General features: G+C 31.9%; 2 protein-coding genes across 2 annotated transcripts; both read left to right on the forward strand.

The window, feature by feature from the left end:
* The first annotated feature begins 1350 nt into the window (after positions 1-1350).
* On the forward strand, positions 1351-4495 carry LOC146534423 (esterase E4-like). Its single transcript, XM_085192718.1, has 3 exons — positions 1351-1715; positions 2361-3643; positions 4279-4495. Exons 1-3 carry the CDS (start codon positions 1533-1535, stop codon positions 4469-4471), a joined length of 1659 nt encoding a protein of 552 aa, XP_085048844.1. The 5' UTR covers positions 1351-1532; the 3' UTR covers positions 4472-4495.
* Positions 4496-5168: 673 nt separating this feature from the next.
* On the forward strand, positions 5169-8285 carry LOC146534424 (carboxylic ester hydrolase-like). Its single transcript, XM_085193060.1, has 3 exons — positions 5169-5461; positions 6310-7580; positions 7664-8285. Exons 1-3 carry the CDS (start codon positions 5276-5278, stop codon positions 7836-7838), a joined length of 1632 nt encoding a protein of 543 aa, XP_085049186.1. The 5' UTR covers positions 5169-5275; the 3' UTR covers positions 7839-8285.
* The last annotated feature ends 10305 nt before the right edge of the window (positions 8286-18590 follow it).

Raw genomic sequence — 18590 nt, forward strand, 5'->3', positions numbered from 1 at the left:
GCAAAAAATGACGAGCGAAGTGTCTTAACACTAGGCTCCCCCTGCCTACCCTGCTAGATGCGTGAACAGCGTGAAGCTGAAAAAAAGCTTCGTAGAGTACAAAAAGTCAATATTTAATATTTGGAAGACACTCGCCATAGCACCGACGACGGAACGATTAATATTAATTAAAACAGGAGCTTAATTTAATTTTTGCGCGGGGATTCATTTTGAGGCTTTGAAAATTTCCTTTGTCGTTTAAAGTTACATTTTTTATTATTATTATGGTAATTATTATTAACTTTGAGGCAGTGACGTCATCGTGTTACTTTTGAGAGGTGGGTGGGTGAAGAATGATTAAAAGATTATGGGTTCATATATTTTTTATAACAAGTTAAATAAATAAATAGGCACATCTTTCTTCATGTAGTACATACATCGTTCTCAATATACGATATTTTTTTTAATAGAGGTAATGATATTTCAATTCCATATATAACATTAAGTGGCTATTGATGATAGTACTAGTTCTTTATTTATAACAAAAAGACAGAGAAGTAGACACAAGGTCAAAAAACGCAGGAGGTTCGTTTACCAATCGGAGAAATAAATTATTATCCTATATCTTTCAGCGCGATATATTTGGTTTCATATTTTTTGTAGTAGTTATTAGTAGGTAGGTTTTTGTTTATAATTTCTTCCGTTTAAAAATAGTCATTTAAATATATTTTAATAAGTACTTGAAAAGATTAGTAGCACAGATTTAAAATTACGGTACCTACTAAAAAATCCTTGCTGTGTAAAACAATTGGAAAATCCTTATTGGAACTACGAAAATGCGGGTTGCATTAGGGTTTAACTAATTTTCACATTATCTTAAGTGCTTTGCAAACATACATTATATGAATAATCCAGTAGTAAAAGCGCGCGAAGCCGCAATAGGGTCGCTAGTTAATTAATATTTTCATTTCTTCGCTGTGGACCCTCAAAAGCCCGGCGTTGAATTCCGCCACTTAACATGCAATGCCTCAAAAAATCCCGCATAAAGCAGAACAGAGGGAGCCTAGTATTAAGACACTGTTCCCATTACACCACTTCCCTTTCCCACTTGCCGCCGAATTTTGGAGGCATTGCGTTTTGATTGGCTAAGAAAATTTTAATATTAAATATTTCATTTACCAGATACAGTAATTGAAAATATAGTAATATATATATATAGTAATTTAAAATATATAATATACAAAAAGTCTAACACCAAAATATTTCATATATTCGATCTTAATCTAACTTTATTATACTATACTATACTATACTATACTATACTATACTATATTATCTAATGATATTTACATTTTTGAGTTTACTTGTCAGTTCAGTTCATATTAACATACTTTCTTAGTTGCTTTCAATAGTTTATTTTGACGATAGACGAATTCATGTAAATAACAGATATATTATCTTAAATAAACAATAATAATTTATCTTAAACGGTCAAACGAGTTGAATTATAATTTGATAATATTTTTATTTGTTCTTGCTTCTCACGAGTTACAATGTCTACATTGTTATTAATTTTCTATTTAATACCATTTCTTTATACTATAGTGGATTGTGAATATCGATTGGTTAATCTAATGCAGGGTCCAGTACGAGGATACAAAGACCAGTATTATAATATATATGTGTTTCACAGTATTCCCTATGCAACTGCACCAAAGGGTCGAGATAAATTTAAGGTATTTATAAGAAATAATTTTCCTACTTTCCTATAGATATTTTTGGCTTTATATAAAGAAAGATATAAATATTTTTGTTAGTTTATCGTTTTGCCGGTTACATTTAATTATCTTTATGTATGTATATATGAATTAGCAAAGTTACATATAGAACACAAACAAAAAATAATAAATAAAATAAAATAAAAAGCCTTTTATTTCTTGCATCTATACTTAGTAGTATTAAATAATATAAACTTATATATTTTTTTTAGATAAAAAAATACAAGTTTTACGGTTAGTGTTAGTATTGTTAGTAAATATATTATTAATTTTTATTTTATTTTCTTGTGCCTTTATTATACATAATCTTTTGTTTATTTATCTATTAATAACATTTTTTTCCATTATCGTTGTTATTATTATTTTTAATTTACTTATTTATTTTTGTTTATTTATAAATGTGATTTGCCACAAACAAAATATATTTTAGGTTAATTATATTGACAACAAATGAGAAAGAAATGATATACTTAAGTACATTTTTACATAACCTATTAATGCCTTGTATTATGATATAAAAATATGTAACTTACCTTGTCATAAACTTATAAATAATACATAAAAAATGTTTGTATAATATAGAAAAAATATATATATTTCTAGGCTCCTTTACCACCTCCGACATGGACTGAGCCCCTCGACGCAATAGACCAGGACGTAATATGCCCACAGGTTGACACCATGGGTGTTATTCCAGACAATAAAATACCTCAGGAAGACTGTCTTCTTGTAAACATTTATGTGCCTAATAACAACAAAACACAACTTCCAGTCGTCGTTTACGTTCACGGCGGTGCATTTATTCAGGGATGGAGCGATCTATTTTCACCTAAAGGTTTAGTAGAAACAGGAGAAGTCATCGGCGTAACCTTTAATTTTAGAGTATCCGCACATGGATTTCTATGTTTGGGAACGAGAGATATCCCCGGAAATGCTGGTATGAAAGACCAAGTAGCATTATTGAAATGGATAAAGAAAAATATTAAAAATTTTGGTGGTAACCCCGACGACGTGACGTTATCTGGATTCAGTTCTGGTGCTACGGCCGCTGACCTTCTTAGTATATCTAAAATGACAAAAGGTTTATTCAATAAAGTAATTTCTGATAGCGGAGCAAGCACAGCCGCATTTAGCGTTCAACCGGACCCGTTGAAAAATGCCCAAGAATACGCTAAATTGTTAAATTTTTATGATGTCCATAATATTGAAGTTCTGGAGGAATTTTACAAAACCATTCCATATGAACAATTAGTTTCGGGATCCGTTTTAAATAGAACCGACGGTATGTTTTTGCTTTCACCGTGTGTTGAACGTGACCTTGGTCAAGAAAGGTTTCTCGAAGATAACCCTGTCAATATATTAAAAAGTGGTAATTTTACTAAATATCCCATGTTGACTGGTATTTCTAATATGGAAGGATTGTTCTTTATACAAATGTTCAATGACTGGAAAGATAGAATGAATGCAAATTTTTCTGATTTCCTACCAGGAGACCTACAATTTAAAAATGAAAATGAAAAGAAGGAAGTGGCTGAAAATATAAAACGATTCTATTTTAAAAATAAATTGGTTGACAAAGAATCTGTTTTATCATATATAGACTACATATCTGATTCAGTATTTGTTTATTCATTATTAAAATCTGTGAGACTACAAGTGAGGGCTGGAAACAATCAAATATATTTATATGAATATTCCTACACAGTTGACGGTATTTCACCTGTACCTTATACGAATATACGAGGAGCAATTCATTGTTCCCAAACATTTGCAGTTCTCGATGGTTTTTTTAACGGTACTATGATTGAGGAGGGATATATTTCTCAAGATTTGAAAAAGATGAAGAAATTTATGAGAAGAATTTGGCTAAATTTTATAAAAACTGGGTAAGTAGTTTATTGTAAAGTTTTTTTTATTTTTCCTTTAATAGACAAATATATTTAGAAAGATATAATAGATTGAGGCCAGTCGTGGCGCAAAGGTAAATGTGACTGTAAAACCGACTGATTGAAGGTTCGACCCCCACTTGAGGAGATGAATTATTTATTCAAATTTATATTTCATTCCCTCAGGGTTTCGACTTCGTTTCGTTCGGCCAAAGTGCGGCGCTGAGTTCCGCCACTCAACACGCAATGTCTCCAGAATTCGGCGGAAAGTGGGAAACGGGGTGTTTTCTTATAAGTAATTCGTCATCTTAGGAGGAGGAGGATTAATTAAAAATCTCTGAAATTAAGCTTTTTGAACTTTTGTGCATTGTTCACTCGGGAAAAGAAAAATTAAAATTAGAAAAAATCTATAATCAAATATGCGAATTTAATTTTTGAATTTTCTATCTACAGCTAAGTTCAGGGCGGCCTAATAATCCACTGTCATTCAACCTAAGCTTATGTACAAAATTGCACCTCAATTATATTATTAATTCCATAACTGAGCTAAGAACTTTCGATGCTTATACATTCATTATATATATAACTTAGTTACGTATTAATGACAAAAAATTATACGTTCCTTGTTGTTTCAGACATCCCATATCCGAGGGTTCCAGGCTACCAGCATGGCCTCCAGTGGGTCCGGATTTGTCTCCACACATGTCTATTAATAAGACCTTAGAACTAAGAGGATCATTAATAAATAGTAGAATTTTATTTTGGAATATAATATATGAAAAATATTATCATCTACCTACCGCTCCTGACATATCCACACAATGCTAACCATTTAAATTAACTATAAATTTTTAAAAACTCGAAATAAATATAAATTAATTAGTATACGTTTCTTGTTTATTTTTACCAACGTTGTATAATTTCTTAAGATTATAATGTTACTATTTGGAAATCCTATTTAATGTATATATTTTTTATTTTATTTAATACCCGTATTACTGATTTGAAAATTAGACAAAAAATTAATACTAAACAAATACAAAAATATAATATAATTTATATTGCCGTTTCTTCGCTCTGGTATCGAGGCAAGAGCGCGGCGTTGAGTTCCGCAACACGCAATGCTATGTCTAGCCTGTTTTATGCGGGTTACAGCGGGAAGCTGATTTATTTATTTTATTTTATGATTAAATAACTAGTCGAAATCTCCAAACAATTATTAGTATGCTGTACAATTTCCTAGCCTATTCTAATATTGGTTTAAAATTATCTAAAATCAATTTTCTTTTAAATTCTACGGTTGGTTTATATATCACACCTTATACAGTGAAGAATATTAAGAGATATAATAGGTTACAGTTCTCTTTGAGCGTCAAATAAATTCAACTCCGCAAAAACAGGGAAACATTGCTAGTATCGATATAAAAAAATAAATTAAATGAGTACTTTTAAGTTTAGTAACTTTTCATAATGTCAAAAAGAAATAAAATTGTTTACAATAAAAAAATTATATCAATTTATCTTAATGATAGCAGCTATTATACTTATAATTATAACGAATATACTTTGCTACTGCGATATAAATACAATGTGAGTTATAACTTCTGTCATTCGTTACATTGCTGCCTCAAAATGTGGAAGTGCATTTTAGTGAGTGTTTGCTTCGTAGCAGTTAGTGTTTGTTCGCAACTAAATGAATCAAAATTGGTGCAAACCGCCCAGGGTCCTGTCAGGGGCTACAAGGATCCCTATGAAGATATATTTGTCTTCTACAACGTTCCTTACGCTAGAGCTCCCACTGGCGATAAGAAATTTAAGGTAAGTTAATAGTTTAATTTAAATTTAATACTTTAGTTTAATCTAATAGGAGTTATCTCCCAAACTTGGATTTCAGTCAAATTAATAAATAATTGTTGAAGTTCAAATATTATACATTGGTTTTTATCTACTTTACATTTTCCATTTCAAACAAGCCACATTAAACTTGTTATGTTTTTTTTTCTAACAAAGAACGATAGCGATTATGAAATTCATATTTAAATATATAGGTATTATATACAGTATCTATTATAGTACGGAGTACGTACCAAATATTTGTATGTTTCAAGGACAAAATATCTGTTAGGCTTTGTTATTTTATTGTCATTCTACAAATGTAGATGATAGTAAAAATGATGATTATTTTTTTAGTTTGCCATCTCCCGCATATAGCAGGATAGGCTATATGAGGAAACTTGGGAGCCCAGTATTAAAACACTCCGTTCCCGTTAAGACACTTCCATTACCCACTTTCTACCGAATTCTGGAGGCAGTGCGTGTTGAGTGGTAGAGTGCAACGCCGCGCTTTAGCCTCAACACCAGAGCGAAGAAATGGAAATATAAACGTAAATAAATATTTCATTTCCTCGAGTGGGGATCGAACCCACAATGGTCGCGTTACAGTCATACCCTTATGCTGCTGCGCCACTACGGCTACCATATACATATAAAAACATGTATTCAATGTATGCATAATGAAACCTTTCAAAGTTTTTACTGTTGGGTGTCTGATATAACGAAACTTTATGTGATTTTGTCATAGACATTTATTATTCCAAAAATTAAATAAAAAATAAAACTTGTACGAGTATATTGCACAAAATAAAATATCATATTATATATTTTAGGCACCACTTCCAGTCTCCGCGTGGTCAGATCCTTTGGAGGCAATTAACCAAGAAATAATTTGCCTACAACAAAAATCACCTTTTGTGGACCCATCTCGATATAAAACGCAGGAAGATTGTCTAGTCGCTAGTATTTACGTCCCAAACACCGAAGAGAAAAACCTCTCTGTTATCGTATACATACACGGTGGAGGTTTTATATTAGGATATGGTGATATGTTGACACCAAAAAAACTGGTGTCCAGTAAGAAAATTATAGCTGTTACATTTAATTATAGGCTTGGAGCTCATGGTTTCCTTTGCTTGGGTACAAAAGACATACCAGGTAATAGCGGCATGAAAGATCAAGTGGCATTGCTGCACTGGGTTCAACAAAACATAGAAAACTTTGGTGGTAACCCTGATGATGTCACCATTAGTGGATTTAGTGCTGGTTCCTCTTCTGTTGATTTATTAATGATATCAAAAATGGCTCAGGGGTTATTTCACAAAGCGATTCCAGAAAGCGGCGATGCACTATCGCCTTATAGCATACAAGTTAGACCACTTCAAAGTGCTAAAGAGTATGCTCAATTAATACATTTTGATAAGGTTGATGATTTTGACGCCTTAGAACGCTTTTACAAGAATGTTTCCCATGAAACATTGTATTCGGGTGACGTAGGAAGCAGACCAGACTCCACGTTCCTTTTCGGTCCTTGCGTGGAACAAGATATCGGTGAGGAAAGATTTCTGGATGAAAGCCCTATTAATATATTAAAACGTGGCGAATTCATTAAAATACCTATACTATCTGGTTTCGATAACATGGAAGGTTTAATGCGCATTGAAAATTTCGATCAATGGAAAGTTGAAATGAATGCTAATTTTTCAAGGTTCCTACCTGCTGATTTGTACTTTGAAAACACTGAAGAGAGAGATGAAGTAATTCATCGAATTAAGCAATTCTATTTTAATAATCGACCCGTAGATAATTCCAATGTTCTTAAATATGTTAATTATATCTCAGATATAATTTTTACTTGCCCAACGTTACGAGCTACAAAATTATTGGTAGAAAATGGGAATGAAAACATTTATTTTTATGAACATACATATGTAGATGAATACACTCCAAAAGTACCTTATACCGATGTACGCGGTGCTGGACATTGTGCACAATCAATGTTAGTTTTAGATGAACCCAACAATGGGACTGGTGCAGTTTCAGAAACATCAGAAGAATGGAGGAGGTTACTGCGGGAAACTTGGTTAAATTTCATTACCAAAGGGTACGTATTTAAATGTATTTATTAATTAAATACATCAATAATTAATTTTATGAGATAATTTAATATGTTCTTTTGTTTAACAGGAAGCCTGAAAACTCAGCACTTCCGAAATGGGAACCGCTACGTGTTGAATCTTTTGAATATATGGAACTTAGCCAAAATTCAAAAATTAAAAAAGATCTTTTACATCACAGGTGTTCTTTTTGGCATAACATATACAGTAAATATTACCAAATTCCAATTCCACCAGAACATTAAGAGGTGGCGAGGTGCACAATGCTGGCGCATCCAAATAATCCTTTACAAAAATATAATTTAAAAAAAAATGTTTCTCCAGTTTTATATCAAAATGTATCAAAATTACATACAAGTCGAACGTTGCCTGTGACATTTTAATAATAACTGACAATGTGATATCACATAATAAATACAAAAGTGAGGCGACTGGTTGTGGGTTCGATGCCTCCTCAAGGAAATAAAATATTTATTTATATTTTCGTTTGTTAGTTCTGGTGTAGAGGCAGAGCGCGGCGTTTAATTCCGCCACAATGGTACGCCGCAATGTTTTAACACTGGCTTTCGTCTGCCTACCGTGTTATGTGTGGGATATAGCGTAAAGCTAATTTTTTTTATTTACAAAAGTTTACATATGTATGTATATTGTGCTATGTATGGTTGTGTAAATTATACGTATTTTATTAATTTTATGTATCTTTTATTCATTATTTTAAAGAAATATATGCATACTGCACTCGTTCTCTATATAAACTATAACTGTGTCAATGTCACATTTTTACTTGTTTTTTTTTAATTTCACGCGGTAGATTCTTTAGGTTTTTAAGTTTCTCTATATCTTGCTGTCTGCGGTATACGGCGTGAAGCTGATTTATTTTATATATATATAGATAATCTTATATACCTTACAAACAGGTTAAGATCATTAGCGTATGTAGAGATATTTTCTGGGGGGGGGTCTGCTTGACTTTAGCTTTAAACAAAATCCCTTCTTAGTGGATGTCCAGATAACGAAAATAAACATAATGTCCAAATTTTACGTTTCTACGCACAGCGTCTTACCTATGTATCTACCACTATATGTCTATATGTCTATGTATGTCTTACCTATATATGTCCTTTTATACATAAATTTATGTGCGGAATACAACGTCGAATTAAAAAAATATATAAGAAATATATAGAAGAGATGCAGAAAAGAATACCTTTATATATAAAATAAAATGTTATATTTATAATTATATAGATAGGTATAATATGACATAGTTGGTTAGTTATATTGTCCAAATATGTTATTGGTATATAGTTGTAATGCATGGTTTCGAAGAGGAGACGGATTCAAATTCCGCAACTTTTTACACATACAATTTTTTACACATTTTCTAATAAACTATACTATGCAGTCCTATTGCGATATGACGTCCTACATGTATAGTAAAAATAGTTACAAATATAATTTCCATATTTTATTTATTTTTCTATCTTCGATAGCGTTCTTAATAATATAGTAAACCTAAAGTAACTTCGCGATGGAGTGCGCTGCAGACCTATAAATCTTTGGAGCACATGCTTTCGTCGCATTAACCGTTTTAACTGGCGCAGACAGATTTTGAAGTATTCGTAGCTCACATCTTAATTTTACGTAAAAAAAAAGCTTGAAGTGGACATTTCGTAACTTATTTGAAATTGCTACTAGATAATAGGATTTTAGGTGAAATTAAGTAAATTATAATAAGAGAATTAAAGATTTTTTTTAAGTTACACGCTGTATCCCGCATGTAGCAGGATAGGCAGAGCAAGAGAGGGTAGGCGACGGTTTTAGGCTCGAATCCCACTTGGAGGAATATTTATAATACAGCGTTTGCAGGGGCTGTCCTATGCAATGAAAACAGTATAGGAAAAAATTAAGAAATAAGGATAGTAAAGCAATATTAAGATCTGGATCTGACAAAAGGCCTGGTTGATTATCAACCAGGTAAGTTTTCGTTCATTAGTAAAAATTCTGTACGCTGTAGTACAGTCGAACGGCGTCTGATTGTAAACACGATCGAGATTCAAATTTTTATTTGGGATAGTGTTTATATTAAATTGTCATTCAACAACGAATGCCGATTTTGGGTCTGGAATTTCAATGGTAACGCAAATAAATATTAGTAAATGGAAGTAATATGGGAAGGGTCAATGTGGGAAATTTGGAAGTAAACTTGAGAGCGATATTTTAATTTATTTTATTTAATATTGAAATCGTAATCAAATCATAAAATAAAGTAGAGTGGAGTAAAGCAAATCTGCATTTATTTAAAGTTCACTTTTAATTAGCTGTATATGTCGCAATTTAATAAAACTTTCAGTCAAAAAAAAATACATATAATAAATATTATTGTTATTTTATTATGCAGAAATATAATTTATATTGAGGCCAGTAGCGGCGCAGGGGCACAAAATGTGCCTGTAAATGCGACTGGTTGTGGGTTCGATTCCCACTTGAGGAAATAAATATTTATTTACATTTATATTTTCATTACTTTGCTCTGGTGTCGGGGTTTTCCAAAGTCTTTACCTACAAATCATTACAAATAATTACAATACATGTTAAAATAATAAAAATAATAAAATAACGACTCGGTCTCAAAAACGCCGTAAAAATAAGAAAACAGTAGTTTATTAGGTCATCTCGGAAGTTAATTATCGCGAGGTCTCCCAGAGTTAATTAAGACTTTATATTAACCCTCAGATAGACTAAGCTAAGATAGTCTACGTAGCAACTATATAAATAAGGAACTGAATAGAATATTTTACTGTGGTTGCTTATAAGTGGTTGTGGGTTCGATCCTCACTCGAGAAAGTAAAATATTTATTTACGTTTATATTTCCATTTCTTCGCTCTGATGTCGAGGCAAAGCGCGGCGTTGAGTTCTGCCACTCAACAAGCAGTGCCTCCAGAATTCGGCAGGAAGTGGGGAACGGAGTGTCTTAACACTAAGCACCCTCTGCCTACCTGGTACCAGGTGCGGAATTTTTTTCTAACTCTTTCCTGCCTTAAATAGTGATAATTTAATTCTTTACAAATAACAATTATTATATACCTACGATGTAGTATTATGTAAATGAAATTATATTGATAAAATAGTTACATCGTATATAATTAATTACATATGTACATACGTACATATAATAAGTAAATTATTTGAATTGCACTATGATAAATATGCAAAGCATTAGCATAGTGACCGATATCTTATACAAATAGAACAACCTAAATATTCCAAGTATGGAAAAAAATAGTAAATTTCAGCAATGTATATACGTCAACGGAAAGATTTACAATTAATAATAAAAATAATTAATTGATATTCATTTAAGCTTGATACCTCCACCCGATCTTGAGATAGATGATATTGACAGACGGACAACATTTTTCTTTTAGGGTACAGAACCCTAAAAATTAATTCAGTGGGATCAACTCATAGACAGCGTAAGAATAATGGTTGTGAATTGAATCTCACTCGAAAGAACGAATTATTTTCATTTTACCGCTCCGGTACGGCTCCTAGACGGAAAGTAGAGAAAAACACTACTGTAAATCCATTCGTCTACCCTGCTGTATATGTGGCTAAGAACGCAAAGCTATTTTTTTTTCGCTTTAAGGCACGTGACATAGAGTAGTAAAATCAATTATTTTTAAATTTTATTAGTTAGTTTTACTTTAGAACGGGGCCGACGAGAAGTCTGTCCAAAATAATAAAATTTCTTCGTTTAATTAATGATACTTTTGGTCGTTTGACTAGAAATAGTTTAAAACACCCTTGAGAATGCCGAAATATAAATTGTGAGGACCCTTGCCCTCGTCCACATGTTTTTTCTGCTAAAATCGTAAAACCATCACTCGTACGTCCCTGAGAAGCTTGACAGTATATATTTAAACTTGGTCCACAGTTGTTATCTATTTCTAGGACATTTTTACTACACCCGTGGGGGTCTCCGTCTCTGAGAATGCAACCCTATTAATGCGATTGTTATTTCGTGTTTAATCTGGTTTGCAAAGCCATGAAATTACACACTAGCTACCCTAAAACGTGTTCGAGTGTGATTTTCATTACGTACTCGCTCTTCGTGTATAGTGATGCATAGTAGTTAGTAGCTCTAGGAGCTAGTGGAAAGGTGAGCATGAAAGGTACTTAAAAACTTCTTTTTTTCAGCTTTACGCTGTGTACATACGCCTATATAAAACAGGTTAGGCTCAGAGAACCTGGTTTTAAAACAATCCGTTTCTCACTTTCTGCCAAAATCTCGAATATTGGCTGTTTAAGTGACGGTACTCAACTGCGCGCTTCACATTGTTACCAGAGCAAGCAATTGAAAATATTTAAGAATTAATCCTTCGTTTCTTTAAATATTTACGGAATATGTAAGAATTAATATTAATAATTATTAATTCTTAAATATTTCGTAAATAAATTTAAAAAATAAAAGGATGCAATATCATTCCAACTTGACCCCAATACAATTTTGTTAACACACTTATTACATCGTACAAATATATTGTCATATACTATCAGTATTTCCTGAATACAAAATTGGGCTGCGATCTGAATGAACAAAGAAATGATAAACTCCTTAGCTGTTTCAAGTTCCAATATTTCTATACTAAAAGAACTGCTTATTTCTTGTCGTGGTCTTCATAATTATAATTATTACGATGTACTTTAAAAATTAAAGAAATATCATCAGCATTTTTTATTACTAGTATACCGTCATATATGCCAACCGGTAAGTAAGTGAAGTTGCGAAATTCCGTCTTATGCAAAAAGACTAAAGAGAACTAAAGTATTCGTCCATCTTACCCTTGATATTTAGTGCATAGTATCTTCCTGTTTATTTTCTGTACAACCTAATTATTTTATATCTCAATTTTGTATTTATTTGTATTATAAAATTAAGAAATAACAAAAAATGTGCTTTGATATTGCAGTAATAATTTTAATAAGCACTTTAAAAAGATATCAGCTTAAAATATTCCAATTACGAATAAATTATAAATTTAGGAGCACCCAAAAAGTGATTGAGACATTTTAGTCCCTATTTAGTGTTTCCCTTTTACGGTTCTGCCGACCAGCTTTCGTTTTGGTCCTCCCGAGATAATCGTCTAAATGGAAAATCCCGATGCTGTAATTAGATATTATATTGCAGGAAGTACGCCTATAGACATTTAAATGTTTTTTAAGAACATTTGTAAGTATATGCCTATTTAGGCTATTTATTAACTGTAATCAGTTATAACTTATACCAAATATATCGTTTTAATAAAGCTAACAAGCACTGTCCTCATATATTATACATTTCCTTAATACCCAAAGCGAAAAGAATTTGTATCGTTAGTGGAAAAGTGTGACGGTCAACTCAGAAAGTTCTGTTCCTTAAGCGCGCTACATCGCAAGTAGCGACGTCCCAAAGGAGGCTCCGTCCAGCGGAACCTGCCGGAACCAGATGACCATTAAATATAAGTGTTTTGAAGGAAGATATTAAGAACTCGGTAAAGTACTTTTTAAAGTAATAATTGTAAAATCTTATGTTATTTAATTATCTCATTCTCCTTTGTATATTTTTTGGGGTTTAAGAATTAATTCTAGAGGCCCGTCCTATACAATTTGACGTATCTAACTGTAATCAAACTTTTTACATATAAAAAGATAATATTTTCAGCTTCACGCTGTATCCCGCCGATAGCAGGATAGATAGAGAAAACCAGTTAAGAAACTCCGTTCCTTACTTTCAGCTGGATGAAGCATTACGTGTTTAATAGCAGAACTCAACACTGTCGCCTACTATAACAACATATATATAGAATGCTATTATTCTGTTAATTTCGAGACCCCGAGTTGGTGAGACGGCAAGGTTGACTAGAGGTATGCCTGGCCACCACTTTTTAACACAAAATTCAAATTTATAGCGTGAAATGGTGTGGAATGCGCTCGCTAAAGCACTCTACAATCTCTACATGGCACTTCAGTCGACAGGAAATTTGCAATAGATTTAAACGGGGGAAATATTCAAAAATGCTTTCACGATGGAACCTCGGCCGGCCGGGGCTGGAGCCGTACGGAAATTGTGCAATGATCGAACAAATTATATTTGATTTTTGTGCTGTTCATTTATTCGGTTGGTCGATTGTGTTAGGAGATATATTGTAACAGGATTTTAATATAATTGAAGGGTAACAGATTTTCTTTATCAGCTTAACGCTGTATCCTGGACACAGCAGGGTGGAACCTAGTGTTAAAACACTCCGTTCACCTTTTTACGTCGAATTCTGGAGGCGTTGTGTCTTGAGTGGCGGAACTCAACGCCGCGCTATGCCTCGACACCAAAGCCAGAAGATGAAAATAACAAAATGACGTTTACAGTCAAACACTTGTGCCCCTGAGTCACGCCTCAAGAAAATTTTATGTAACGAAGGAATTAAGGCATTGCATAGAACAAGACCGCAATTATTTAATACAAGTAACTTATTGAATCATTATTTTTTATACTCAATAAATATATTTTGTTACAATTACGAGTATATTACATATCTTTTAAATGTATTCAAAGCTTAATTAAACTCTATCCACGTATGAGAACAGTTAAGTTTCTACATCAGTCGACGTTAAGAATGCTAATTTGTCTATATCTCCATGAACGTTCAGCTCAAAGTTAATTGGATATAGAGTGGAACAGTTGGAGTTCGGGGAAAACAATTATTGCGTGGATTTAACTTACCCGGTTACCCCTACCAGTATCTCGTTTCTTATTTATAAGATTAAGAGTTTTAGTACTTTTTTAGTATATACAATTTTATATATATCTTATCATAATTTTAACTGTTTCATAAGCTTAAAATATTTAAAGAGATAGAAAATGATTTAATACTATAATTAATTCTTTTTGCTTTCACGCAAACACGCACTTATAGCTTCATACGTAACTTTTATTACATTTACAGAGGGAAAGTAGTGTTAAGACACTACGGTTCCACCCAATTGTGTGTTCAACGGTGAAACGAACGTCAACGCTATGCATTCCATTTTAACTTAACAATTTTCTGAAGTAGAAACAAAAGTTCTGGTTTTCTTTATATAAAATATATTTAATTTTGTCATATTACTTAACACAAATGGTAGAGAAAGTGGTACTTGTACAAATAATGTACAAATCCACTCGACTGTAATATAAGCCTCTTGGAAGAAAGTTAAGTGTTCGGATGTGAAAAATGATCATGGATCAGTGCTCTGACAAACATGGATGATTTTTCTGGAAAGAAATTGGATAAATTGCTCCGTATTGCGTGTAACCTAATTAGGAGTATCATATTTTATAACAATATCTAGAACAATAGTTTACAATAATGGGCGTAAGAATAGGTGAGGTCCGGGTGCGTCGTACCCACCCCAAAATAGTATTGTGCCCCTCAGAAATTTTCCTAACAAAAAACTACAAAAACCTGAATGCTAAAATCCACAACCTCAGAAAATCTAATCAAAATAAGCTCATGTTTACAATATTAGTTTGGTAGTAAACTAGCTGAAAAAAGAAACCAATAAACTCTCACAGCGCCGTTATAGTTTACAAACAAATATATATTTTTTATTTTTCTGCTTTGTTCACATTTCCTCTTCCTTTCACTGACTTCAGTACTTATTTTCACACTACATTGTGCTGCGTTTATTCAAGTGGCCAGTGGTCAGGATGCGGCTTATGTGTATTCATGTGTCAATAGATAAGCCGCGTAGACAGTCTACCGTATAGCATAGAAATAAGTACGTAGCTAAAATATTTCTTTTTTTTATTGTAGTGTAGGATACAGAAGGAACCTACTGTTAAGACACTCCGTTCCCCACTTTCCGCCAAATTTACGAGGCATTGCATTTTAAGATGTGGAACTCAACGCTTTTGCCTTGGTACCAGAGTGAAAAAAAGGTATATATTAGTAAATAATCCATTCCCCAAAGTGAATCGAACCCATAATCGTTTACAGTCGCACGCTTGTACCACTGGGCCATTGCGGCTTTTAAGCTACAGTTCTTAAGCTTAAACGGATAAAGGTGAAAATAAAGGAAATAGTATCTGTATTCATTACTGTATATATAACCCCTGTCCTTCCTCACACCCCGATGCGCAAGTGTGCCAGTTGCCACGTACTAACGACGGAGATTAATAAGTTGACGCTTGGAAGGCAAAAAAGTAAGTTTGCTTCACATGTTTCATGTATATCTCTATATCTTTTAATTAAAAGTAATTTAATTAAGAGATGTAGAAATAGAAAAACGCCAGACTGTAAAAGCGACAGGTTATGGGTTCAACTGCTACTCGAAAAAATAAAATATTTAATATTTTGAGTTTTTCGTCGAGGCAAAGGGTGGAGTTCCGCCACTCAACACGTTATGTCTCGAGAATTCAGCGAAAAATGGGGAACGTAAAAATCAAAAAATAAATCAGCTTCACACTGTATCCCGCATACAGCAGGATAGGCAGAAGAAACCTAGTGTCAATACACTACGTTGCACACTTTCCGCCGAATTCCTATATTCCAACATAGATTCATTTGAAAACCTACATTTGTGAAAATATATGAAAATTGGATCATTCTATTTTCATTTACACGAGGCAACAATACCAGAATAAAAATTAATTTTCCAGTTCTATATTTTATTAGTAGCCATTGTGAACCTATTACTGGGCATGCATGAAACTCACGTTAGTCCATCTGAAACAATACAACATGGATATATATTCGTATTGTAGTAAAATATTTGTAAATATACTGCCGGCTACGGGATATTGCAATTTGGTCCGCCATAGAAACTTTTTGGTCCGTTCCATGAATACTGAATACGGATGAAAGAATGTTCATAATCGTCCACGCTATATTTAGTACCTGAATTTAATTTTTAAAGCAGTCTGATATATTTTTTCAGGTATATGTGAACATATATAGTAGAGTAGGCATAGGGAACCTAATGTTAAGACACTCCGTTCCTCACTTTCTGCTGAATTTTCGTGAAATGAAATGAAACTCCACCAATTAAATCAATTCTCCAAATTACATTAAACGATTGATATTTTTTTATGAAAGGGGGAATTTGTATAGTAAAACAGTTACAATATTAAGTACGATTATTTATTATTCAAAAAATAAGTTATTACATCGTTATTTTTAGATTTTAGGCATACTATACATATATGATATTATATAAATTCAGAAATTATTAAATTAGGATATCGTAGAAGTGATTCAAATATTGAACGCTACTTATTTAGGATAGAATAGTATTTGAACGATAAACAATGACAATTGTATTTTTTTTTCATTGTAGCACAATAATTCGAGGATTTTTTACTAAACTCTATGATAAACATCCAATGCACTGAGATCAAGTTAGCATTTATAAAAAAATATACATCAATACAACACTGAGTGAGTTTAATTTATTTACATGTATATATTTGGATAACTTTATATATTGTGTGGCCAAAGATTTGACGATATCATCGTTATGAAAATTATAAAAGAATGACAAAATAAAGTATACATTTATTTGTTTCCAACAACTGCTTGCATGCAACTGTAGTTTGTTTGCAATGCGAAACTCATTTGGAAGAAATGTTTACACTTTTATAAGTACATACATGTTTCCTCCCTTGATTTCACTAGACAAAATTGAATTTTCCCACCAAACTGCTCATTAAAAAAGCAGAAATTGAAAACGGATTTACTTAAAAACAGCTTCGTCTTTACCATAAGGGTGTGTCGTGGGTGGATGTTAGGAAAGACGCATAAAAAAGATAATAGATATAATATTCCACCGTATAATTGTCAACTACGTTTATATTTGGTCATTAGGTACTTGGATCCATTTTTTTAGTATTCATTATACTTAATACTTCGTTTTTTTTAAATTTATTATAATCAACTATGTTAATTGATAGTAATTAAATTATATATTGAGATCAAATATACATATATAAAATATAAGTCATAAATTTTGTAATGAAACAATTAGATTTTTTTATTATTATATATAGTCTCATATAGGATACATAATTAATAAACCTAACATAATAATTAATTAGTGTTTTATCTGAACTTATCACGAATTATATTATTTTCTGAAAATAGGCTACCCTAGGCTCAAAAAGTAAAACGTAAAACTATAAAAATACAATTTAGTTAATTTTATAGATATATGTATATTGGAATGATTATGTACATTGGACATTTTAAGCTATCGTTAAAATTCATTAAACATATTAATTTAAAATTTAAGGTGTACATTTGTGATTGTAAGTGTTGAAATGAAAGTTTAAAGCAACTATTTTTTATCACACTATTATAAAACAGGAAAACATGACACCAAATGACTAATGTCAAAATGAATAATTCAAACAAAATCCTTTTTTCCTCCTGCGTGCGTGGTAAGACATAGACTGGTGTCTCGCTTAATACGAAAAGAGAGTAAAATGAAAGAAAAATGAAGTGAGTTGATATGTAGTATGTATGCCTAATAAAAAAATATGATGATAATTTTAATAATCTCTTCTTTGAGTTTGCTCTTCCACTTTTTTCCAATAATTAATTTTGTACTAATAATATTAATTTTATGCCATTCTGGCACATTCAGGAGGTACATATCATAGAATAGTAGTTGTGAGCTCAAAGATACTGGGAGCGTATTTTAATACAAAAACAAAAACAATATTTTTAATTTAATTACAATTACAACAGCTAGAAAATGGAGAATTGAACATTTTACTTACATAATATATGCAGCAAAATACATTGATTGTGAGTTATCTATGTATGAGCAGGTAGGTGTAGAGTGATATTACCGTTATTTAATTATATATGACATTATTAATATGATAAACAAAAAGTATCATTTAATTATGGATATATGTAATTTCTTGTAGATATTAGCTTTTATCATCTATAAGTGACAAAAATAGTAATTCTAAAAA

This window comes from Heliconius melpomene, chromosome 11, assembly GCF_056956725.1.
Source record: "Heliconius melpomene rosina isolate 202511_hmr_F chromosome 11, ASM5695672v1, whole genome shotgun sequence".
Classification (NCBI taxonomy): domain Eukaryota; kingdom Metazoa; phylum Arthropoda; class Insecta; order Lepidoptera; family Nymphalidae; genus Heliconius; species Heliconius melpomene.

Coding starts and splice junctions, on each gene's coding strand:
- LOC146534423 (XM_085192718.1), top strand. CDS start 1,533: ATGTCTACATTGTTATTAATTTTCTATTTAATACCATTTCTTTATACT. Junction 1,716..2,360: donor AGGGTCGAGATAAATTTAAG/GTATTTATAAGA, acceptor ATATATTTCTAG/GCTCCTTTACCACCTCCGAC. Junction 3,644..4,278: donor CTAAATTTTATAAAAACTGG/GTAAGTAGTTTA, acceptor TTGTTGTTTCAG/ACATCCCATATCCGAGGGTT.
- LOC146534424 (XM_085193060.1), top strand. CDS start 5,276: ATGTGGAAGTGCATTTTAGTGAGTGTTTGCTTCGTAGCAGTTAGTGTT. Junction 5,462..6,309: donor CTGGCGATAAGAAATTTAAG/GTAAGTTAATAG, acceptor TATATATTTTAG/GCACCACTTCCAGTCTCCGC. Junction 7,581..7,663: donor TTAAATTTCATTACCAAAGG/GTACGTATTTAA, acceptor TTTGTTTAACAG/GAAGCCTGAAAACTCAGCAC.